This window comes from Petaurus breviceps, unplaced genomic scaffold, assembly GCF_028583685.1.
Source record: "Petaurus breviceps papuanus isolate PSGF00001 unplaced genomic scaffold, PetGlider_PUasm1.0 90825, whole genome shotgun sequence".
Taxonomy (NCBI): Eukaryota; Metazoa; Chordata; class Mammalia; order Diprotodontia; family Petauridae; genus Petaurus; species Petaurus breviceps.
The window spans coordinates 20,408,871-20,416,961 of NW_027187353.1; the positions used below are offsets into that span (position 1 = coordinate 20,408,871).

An 8,091-nucleotide genomic window follows, 5' to 3' on the forward strand; every position below is an offset into this window, starting at 1 on the left:
CACACATGTGCGCACTCAATGCACATACACACGTGTGCGTGCGTGTACATGTACACACATGCTCACACATATGTGCACGCACTCATGTGCACACGCACACATGTATACACACTCAACGCGTGCACGCACGTACACACGCACACATACACACACTCATGCACACACGTGCGCACACACACAGCAGCTAGGTGGTACAGTAGATAAAGCACTGCGCCTGGAGTCAGGGAGACCTGAGTTCAAATCTACCTCTGCTACTTCCTAGCTGTGTGACCCTAAGCAAGTCACCTAACTACTCTCTGCCTCAGTTCCTTCATCTATAAAAAGGGGATGATAACAGCACCCACCTCCCGGCATTGTTGTGAGGATAAAATGAGATTAAATTATGTATAAAGCTCTTAGCATAGGGCCCAGTGCATAGCAGGCACTATCGAAATGTCAGCTATTGCTAACTATTATCATGCACATAATATGTATAAGCCCTCACAGAGATCACATTTTAGCAATGTGACATATTCAGGGAAAGCCTATGTTTAGGCCAGGGTGACCAGGTATGATTATATACACAGAACAGCCAAGGTGTCCCAAACATCTCCATGCGGTTTTAAGCCATTAAAGCTTGAGTCGGCCTGGACACTGAAGCTTTCCAGTCTGAGTTTCCACCTAGGGCAGGGCTGTGAGCCGGGGCGGGGGGTCCACAGCTAAGTGGGGGCAGGGCCAGGACGCAAGGCCAGATGCCCTCTTTCTTCTGCCGGTTCCCCGTGCCATTACTGGGAGGCAGCCCCTCCTCCAGCCCCACCCTGCCCTCATCCCACGGGTGGTCCACATACTCAGGCCTCTTGGTCGTCCTCCTGCAGTGAGAGAGCGCCAGGGTGCCCAGGACCATGCCCAGGTTGGTCCTACCAATGCCGGTCTGGCAGCTGAAGAGAAGAGCTGGGGGTGCCCCCAGAGGGTCCCGGAGTGGCAGCAGGCTGGGGCTCTCCTGGAGGTAAGACACTGTCAATCATGGGACACTATGGTCTGAGCGGCCCAGGGAAGCAGGACCCTGCCCTGGGCTTGAGGGGGCAGATGATCAAACTATGACCCAGCATCCTTCCCGTAAGAGCAGTGGGAGGAGCCCTGAGTTATGGCCTGGCTGGTGGCGATGGGTCTGCTGTGCCATCCACACCCTCTCACGGGTCTGTCTCGGTAGGAAAGGCATGACTTTGAGAGAAAGCTGGCCATGGTCAGAGGTAAGCCTGCGGCCAGGGGTGAACTCAGCTCTTGGCCAAAGTCAGAGGGGGTAACCCACGGTACCCACCCCAACCTTTCACAGAAGAATGGAGCCTTAAAGAGGGGCTTCTGGGGTTCAGGCTGCCCCCCTTCTTCATACTTCCCACTAGTCCCTGCTTACCCGGAGGAATCCAATGAAAGCATCAAACTGCGCTTCTAGGGGTGCCCCATCCTCCGGTAGGGGCAGGCGGTGGTATCTGCCAAGTCAACAATGGCTCATCACTGGGAGACCCCAAGAGGATGGGAAAGAGCTCAAGGTGAAAACCCCCCTCAGGTGAGGAGAGGCCCCAACTGGTGAGGAAAGGGGGCCAAGAGACCCCCATTGGTGAGGAGAGGGGGGCAAAAGACTTCCCAGGTGAGGAGAGGGGACCAAGAGACCCCCACTGGTGAGGAGAGGGGGACAAGAGACCCCATTGGTGAGGAGAGGGGGTCAAGAGACCCCCATTGGTAAGGAGAGAGAGCTGAGAGACCCCCATTAGTGAGGAGAGGGGGCTGAGAGACTCCCCAGGTGAGAAGAGAGAGCTGAGAGACTCCCATTGGTGAGGAGAGGGGGCCAAGAGACCCCCATTGGCGAGGAGAGGGGGCTGAGATCATGTGGAACTGGAGCCCTCCAGTGCTCCCCTTCAGGGCTCCACTGGTCATATATGAATTAGAGATAAAAAGGACCTTAGAAATCAAGTCTAACACCCCCACCCCATCTTAGAGAGGAGAAGACTGAAGCTTGGAGCAGGGAAGCACCGTGTCCAAGGCCACACACAGCCCACTAGCATCTGAACCCAAACACTCCGGCTCCCATCTGACATCTCCCATCTCTCCTGCCACTCTACAGGCTGGGCTGGGGCAGAGCAGTAGCAAGAACACGGGCATCATTCCCCAATCCTTTGGAAAATTCAGTGAATGGGGAGAAGGGGAGCTCAGTGGGCATGGGTCACGCCCAGAATGACTTGGAAGGCAGCAAAGACACACAAAGCCCATATACTGCTTGTTCTTGACGATTTAATTTTCTTTGTTATTCTTTTATTGCAAGGGATGGTTCAATAGGAGGGAAGAGGAGAGCAACATTTCCAGAAAGACAAGAAGAGACCACTTGGGAGGAGAAAGGAGGATAGACATGTTTGGAAATGAACGCATTACAAATTTTCAAAAGTCTTAAAGCATCAGATACCGTGGGATGTTAGATTTTCTGTGTCTGTCTTATCCCCTAATAGACTGTAAGTTCCTGAGGGCAGAGAGTGTGATTCAGTCAAATGTTACATATCTCCCAGTGCCTTGGAGCAAGCAGACACTTAATAAATGCTTTTTTAATAGGAAAGGACAGGAAAGGAGAGGAGAGAAGAGGAGAGGAGAGGAGAGGAGAGGAGGGAAGGGGAGGGGAGGGGAGGGGAGGGGAGGGTAGAGGGAAAAGAAAAGAACTTCTATGAAAATAAAAAGCATGAATAAAAATATTTTTTAAAGAAAGAGACAGATGGGGCAGATAGGTGGAACAGTGAATAGAGCACCGGCCCTGGAGTCAGGAAGACCTGAGTTCAAATCCAGCTTCAGACACTTCACACACACACACACACACACACACACACACACACCTAGCTGTGTGACCTTGGGCAAGTCACTTAACTCCAATTGCCCTGCCTTCCCCCCTCCAAAAAAAAGCAAGAAAAAGAGACAGATAAAGGGAAGAGGGGAAAGGCACAAACAATCCTCCATATGCCCCTAAGGTATCTTCCAAAGATAGGACCCTAAGTATATACCCAACCCGTGGTCAAAGAGAGGGTGGAAATAAGCCGGCCCATTATACAGGTAGGAAAACTGAGGTCTTGGAAAGGCTAAGACCCTGCCTAAGGGCCTTTCTCGGTGAATCAGAGGCAGAACTCGGGCAGAGTCCAGCAGCCAAGAGCCCAGCCTGGCGCAGCGACCACTGAGGCCATCAGTGAGTTGGACTGTTACCTGTAGGAGGGGAGCAGAAAGACAGGACGCTTGTACACCTCCTCGGTCACATGGATGTCGTCCTCGCTCTGGATCTGCACCGAGTGCGGCTCTTCCCGGAAATGCTCGATGTCATGGTAGACGTGGTACGTATTGTCACTCAGCTGGGCAAAGTCATGAATCTGGACCAGAAAGGGTCAGAGGATATCACTTTGGGGACGGCCAGCTCAGAGACAACCGGGAGGAGAGTGCACGGCACTCTAAGCCTGGAGTCAGGAAGACCCGAGTTCAAATCTACCTCTATGTGCCTCAGCTTCACCAACTATAAAATGGACCCGCCTCCAAGGGTTATTGTGAGGATCGAATGAGGTGTTATTTTTAAAAATCACTTAGCCTGGCAATAGTAGGCATTTAATAAATGCTTATTCTCCGTTAAGTTGAACCCCCTCTGATGTTACAGATGAGAAAATCTTGCGTGTATCAGAAAAATCAGGAGACTTGCCCTGGGTCACAGAGCTTGTGAATATCTGAGGCAAGATTCACACCCAGGTCTTCCTGATTCCAAAGCCCCTGGTGGAAGAGGGGATATAGAGCACTGGACTTAGAAGTCAGAAAGAACCGGCTTCAGATCCTGCCCTGCACATTTACTAGTTGTGTAACCTGGGGCAAGTCACTTAACCTCTGTGGGTCTCAGTTTTCTCATCTGTAAAATGAGGGGAGTGGGTTCAGTGACCTCGAGGGTCCCTTCCAGATCTGAATCGATGATGCTGTGATCTTGCACTGAGCCTTCTACTCCCACAGGGCCCAGAGGATACTCTTAGCTCCTTTCCCACGCGATGACAAGGCAGCCAGCAGCCCACCCCATCCTCCCCTCTGCCCTGCCATCACCTCTTTCCGAATGGCCAGCTCCAAGCTTTCCACCTGGACGCTGGGGCTCAGTCCACAGAGATTCTCACAGAGGTTCTGTTTGTCCCGAGGCGTGTAAGACACAAAATCATCGTCCGAGCGCAGAAACAAGACGGGCTCCTCGCGGACGCAGAAGAAGATACACTCCTGCGGAGAGCCCGAGAGGAAGGGAGCCATTCTCGCCATCACAGCCTCACAGCCATCAGTGACACAGACCTGGCCTTCCCACCATCATCCTACCTCCATCACGTCACCACCTCAGACACCACCCACCTCCTCCCTGCTGTAAGACCATCACTGACTCATGATGCACTCATTAAAACACATTTACTGAATACCTCTTCCATGAAAGGCTCTGTGCTATGGGGGAGTGTAAAGGACACGAATCTCAACCTGGGCCTCCAGAAGCCAAGCACCGAGCCAGGGAGATGAGGCAGGGCCACACCACACATCTGAAGTCCATCCCCATCTCCTGTCCCCATCTTTCTCTCAGGATCTCAAGCTCCCTTCTTTCCTTCCTCCCCCTCTAATTCATAGGTTCTTCACGTAGGGGTCTCGAAAATACCTATTGACACCGTCGTGTCTTTAAAAAACATTAAGCGTCTACTGTGTTTAGAGCGTTATGCCAGGAACTAGGGGCAATAAAGACGACCTGCCTTCTAGGAGCTTACAATCTAGCAGGTTCTGTGGTATTCCACTGTTAAAGCCCAAAGACCTAGGCTTGGCTTCCGAGGCCCTCCACAGTCTGGCCCCTGAGACCTCTCCAACATGACCACCACCATTACCATCATTCCTTCCGCCCCCATCAGCCCTGCTATCATGCCCATCACAAACACTGGCCTTCAGCTGCACCACTTTCCTCTGTCTGCCCCTGTGCTCCACCCGTTCATCTCTGCTCTGCGAATACACCACCATCCTTCCCTCGTCTTGGTTCTCTGCCCAAGCCCAACCCTGAGATCCTTTCCTTATGAGGAGTTAGGGAGTCAGCCCCCACCCACCTTATGGCCATCGCTCTGGAGTTTCTGGAGAACCTTCTTGAAGCCCGCAAGGCTGGGCTGCCCCATGCCAAACACAGCATGCCCGCCTCGGGCCTGGCGGAAGTTGGGGGCCCCGCAGCTCCCCACAGTGTTCAAGGTGTCCATCTTCCCTGAGACGTCCCGGACCATGAAGTAGCATCCCTGGAAAAATAAGAGGGAGAAGGCAGAGCCCCTTCATCCCTCCCCTACCCCCAGCTTCCCATTCCTCTCAGGACACAAGCTTCATTCAGGTCACTAAACGTGGGCGGTGACTTGTTTCCTTCTAGCCTCGGGGGGCAGCTGGTTCCAGGGGACCTGAGAGATCACACAGACCAACCTTCAGTTTACAGGTAAATCCCAGAAAGGCAAATGACTTGCCCAGAGTCACTCAGCTTGTAAGTCAAAGAACCAGGATTTGAACCTGAGTCTTCTGACTGTGGGTTCAGCTCTCTTTACACTACGTGGAGCTGCTCTTAGAAATAAGGTGAATTAGGTGAAGAAGATGACCCCCAGGAGACCCTGGGACAGATAACAAATGTGTGCGGGATTCTTGCTAAAGGAGGGTACCATGTACTGCAGATACACCCCAAGGACCAACCTGCCCTCAGAAAGCTTGCATTCCAATTGAGGGAATGGGGCGTGATACAGAGCCAAGGGTAAGGAGAGAAGGAGAGCCAGGGACAGCTGGAGGGACATCTGAGGCAAGAGAAGAGCCTTTCAGCTAGGAGGGGGTGAGGCTGGGGTGGGGGAGCTGGCCTGGGCGTGGGAGTCCTTCGGGGTGACAGTAGGAGGAAGGCAGCATCTGAGCTGGGCCTTGAAGTCAGACGGAGATAAGGAAGGACTGTTTGTGTTACAGGGTGGGAGATGACAGAGCCTAATTCACCGAGACAGGAAAGGGCAGGACACGATCGGGGAGCGGAGGACAGGCACAGCTGGCTGGAAACCAGGAGTAGTAAAGGAGAACAGTGAGAAGCAAAGGGCTAGAAGAGGACACTGGAGCCATAACACAGGACAAAAAGAGCAGGGCTTGGCCTCTCCCAGAGGGTCTGAGTGCGAATTAGGGCAGGGCAGGGTAGGATGCGCCATGTTTGTCCTTTCCCCACTAGCCGGGACACATTCTACTCAGGTGGAGGGCAGCGAGCCAAGGAACAGAGGAGAGACGCAGAGGGCGTTCAGTACCCTGGGAACATCAGATAACCTCCGAGAATTATCTCCTCCATCTCCCCAGAACAGACACCTACAGCAGATGGATGAACAAACTTGTTCCTTTCCAGGCCTCCATGAGGGTAAAAGGTTAGGAAAATTCCCAACTGTGCTCACTTTTTAAAAAAGTCAACAGAACAAGCTACGCCAGAGAGAGGGGAGCCAGAAGGACAGCGGGATGGTGAGATTCCCCAGACACTTGAAGAACAGACAGGTCTGCATGCTGAGGGAGTGGAAACATTGGGGAAGAAGAAATGCATCTCCCTAGGTCTACACATGCCTAGTCTCAGCTCGGCAGATAGCCAAGCATGACCATCTATTAAAAGGGTTTAATTCAAGGGTCTATAAGGACCCTTTTGAGTTTTAACAATCTATTGAATAGTCTCTGATCCTAGTTAGCCCAGAGGGATTGATCAGAAGGTAGAAATGAGTAAATATACAAGCCAACCGTTGGCTCTCTGGGACAGATCTTGGGTCAAGGGCCCAGGATGGAACGCGGCCATGAGAAGCTGAAGATCTCAGACAGCTCAGGTGAGCTATCCAAGGGGAAAGGGCTGCAGAGGCCCTAGAGGAAAGGGAGGGGAATAGAAAGAAAAGGAAAGCAGGAGAAAGAAAGGGGAAGCATAAAGAGGAGGAGAAAGGAGGGCAACTTCTCCCATTGCTAGAGAGCTTTTAAAGGGGGTAGAAAAAGAAAAGGGAAAAGAGGGAAAGAGGAAAATGTCATCGGGATGAAGGCAGGGCAAGAAATAGAGGAGAAAAAGTGGAAAAGAGAGGAGGAAAAAGAAGGGAAAGGAGAAGAGGGATGAAAAGAAAGGAAGGGAGAGGAAGAGGGGGAAAGGGAAGAGAAAGAGAGTGAGGGGCAGGTGACAGCGGGGGGCAGGGGGCTCACCTGGACCAGGTAGTGCTCCTGTGTGTTCTCCGAGATCCGGCCCACTGTGTAATGGGCCTTGAGCACCTCATCATGGATCTGGAACTCTTCTCTACAGTTGTACCTGTCCCAGACAGCGGTCAGAGTCAAGGGCAAGGGCACCCATTGCCCCCCAGCTGCCTCACACCATTCCCAGGAATCCACCTCCCCCTCTCCCTTTCCTCCTGCCCTTTTGGCTCCCTCCTTAGCTTATCGATAATGAGTAGGAATACTGTTTCCTAATCTGTAAACTGAGTATCATAAAGCCCATACTCCCTACCTCCCAAGACCTGTTGGTGATGGGTGGCAGAAGGCCTTTGTAAGCTTTGAAAATTCTATAGAAATAGAAGATCAATCATTCAACAAGAATTCATTAAGTGATTAGTGACATACCAGGCATTGGACTAAGTGCTAGGGACACGAAGAAAAGAAAAATCAAGAACGACCCTGCCCTTGAGGAGCTCACATTCTCATGGCACATCTTTTACCTCCTGATGGGGCAAGAGCTTCAAGCTGCAGGATGAGACGCCCATTTCTGGACGCGGTCAAGGTGGGACTTTAGTTTGTTTGACTCTATATTTGTTACAAGGGTTTTCTTTTTCAACAAGCAGTCAGCGGGAGGAGAAAAAATAAGAGCTGGTTAAAAAATTAAGTTAAAATTTTATTTTTTTAATTTGAAATTTAATTTAATTAATGTATAGAAATAGGTGTGCACAAGATGTCTACGAGTATATGGAAGATAACCTTAGAATGAAAGGCAGTAGTACCTAGGGGACAGGGAAAGGCCACCTTGCAAGGCGGGATTTGTGCAGTCACTACTACTACTACTACTACTACTACTACTACTACTACTACTACTACTACTAC

At 51.5% G+C, this 8,091-nt stretch overlaps 1 protein-coding gene across 3 annotated transcripts in view; it reads right to left on the reverse strand.

Annotated features, from left to right (window-relative positions):
- Positions 1 to 8,091, reverse strand: part of PALD1 (phosphatase domain containing paladin 1) — a 90,963-nt gene that overhangs the window by 42,716 nt on the left and 40,156 nt on the right. For all 3 annotated transcript variants that reach the window (XM_069071442.1, XM_069071443.1, XM_069071444.1), the window contains 6 exons: positions 7,207 to 7,309; positions 5,097 to 5,276; positions 4,081 to 4,245; positions 3,214 to 3,374; positions 1,391 to 1,466; positions 828 to 979 (listed from right to left, as the gene is read on the reverse strand). In XM_069071442.1, coding sequence (XP_068927543.1) covers positions 828 to 979; positions 1,391 to 1,466; positions 3,214 to 3,374; positions 4,081 to 4,245; positions 5,097 to 5,276; positions 7,207 to 7,309 — 837 coding nt within the window. The remainder of the gene's footprint in view (positions 1 to 827; positions 980 to 1,390; positions 1,467 to 3,213; positions 3,375 to 4,080; positions 4,246 to 5,096; positions 5,277 to 7,206; positions 7,310 to 8,091) is intronic.